The sequence below is a fragment of the Gracilinanus agilis genome, unplaced genomic scaffold (assembly GCF_016433145.1).
Source record: "Gracilinanus agilis isolate LMUSP501 unplaced genomic scaffold, AgileGrace unplaced_scaffold23271, whole genome shotgun sequence".
Taxonomy (NCBI): domain Eukaryota; kingdom Metazoa; phylum Chordata; class Mammalia; order Didelphimorphia; family Didelphidae; genus Gracilinanus; species Gracilinanus agilis.
This window is the reverse complement of record NW_025354993.1, coordinates 1-1,113: the sequence shown is the minus strand read 5'-3', so window position 1 is coordinate 1,113 and position 1,113 is coordinate 1. Positions and strand designations below refer to the sequence as shown.

At 70.1% G+C, this 1,113-nt stretch overlaps 1 protein-coding gene across 1 annotated transcript; it reads right to left on the bottom strand.

The window, feature by feature from the left end:
* Positions 1-688: 688 nt before the first annotated feature.
* Positions 689-1,108, bottom strand: LOC123254489 (ankyrin repeat and SOCS box protein 4-like; the record flags this gene model as incomplete). Its single annotated transcript, XM_044683500.1, has 1 exon — positions 689-1,108. A coding segment is annotated over one exon (420 nt), but the record flags the coding sequence as incomplete, so codon positions are not given.
* Positions 1,109-1,113: the final 5 nt, after the last annotated feature.

The window sequence follows — 1,113 nt, the reverse complement described above, 5'->3', positions numbered from 1 at the left end:
GGCCTGGACAACCTAATCACTGACCCTCGACCACGGGGCCAGGAGGAGGCCAGAGGCGGGATTTTCCTGGAAAGCCCCGGGTTCAAATCCCACCTGGGCACTGGGGGGGGGGGGTTCTCAGCTCTTAAATGGTGGGCAGCTCCCTTTGCTGAGGGAGGGGGGCAGAGTCAGGGAGGTCAGGCCAGGTGGGCAGGGCCGGGGAGGGGACGCTTCGCCCCTCAGAGAAGGCAGACTCGCCACTCCTCTGGGCTGTGCCCAAACAACAGAGGGGGGCAGCCCAATGGGGCGCCCAGGCCGGACCCTCCAGAGAGCCTTCTCTGCCCTGTTAGTCGGAGTCGCCGATGACACGCATGAGTGGAAGGACGAAAGGAGGCATTTCTGAAGCCCCTCCAGTGCGCCGGGACGGTGCCGGGGGCCCAGGCGAGGCCCAACAAGCGGCCGTCCGGGAGTTAAGGGTGCGCCAGCCCGGGGTGACCCAGCAAGCTTCGGAGGCTGGATTTGAACTCGGGGCTTCCTGCCTCTAGTCTACCACACCTTACGGAAGAACCTGGGACCCAGGGGGGGCCCCCGGCCAAGCCTCTGCCCCGCCCCCTGGCTTCCCTCCGCGGTTGGTCCTCGCGGAGCCCAAGCCCCGCCCCCATTTGGCCACGTGCCCCCAGCCGGGAGGGGGAGGGGCGGGCCGGCTCACCTTGTGGAACTGGGGCGGGTAGATGCGCGCCGCGCCGTGGTTGAGCAGCAGCTGGTAGCAGAGGTGCGGGCGGGCGGCGGGCCGCACCGGCGTCACCTTCAGCACGTACTGGATGGCGGCGCAGCCGTTGACGTCCAGCAGGTTGGCCTCGGCGCCCGCCTCGAGCAGCAGCCGCATGGCCGCCTGGTCGCAGTTCCAGGCGGCCTTGTGCAGCGGCGCCTTGAAGTCGTCGTCGCGGGCGTTGACCTGCGCCTTGGCGGCCAGCAGCAGGCGGCACAGGCGGTGGTGCGGCGCGCTGTACTCCTGCTCGCGGAAGCGCAGCGCCCAGTAGGCGGCCAGCGCCAGCGGCGTCTCCAGGTGCGCGTTGACGCTGTCCACCAGGGCGCCGTGCTGCACGTAGAAGGCGGCCAGCTCGGCCAGGCCGC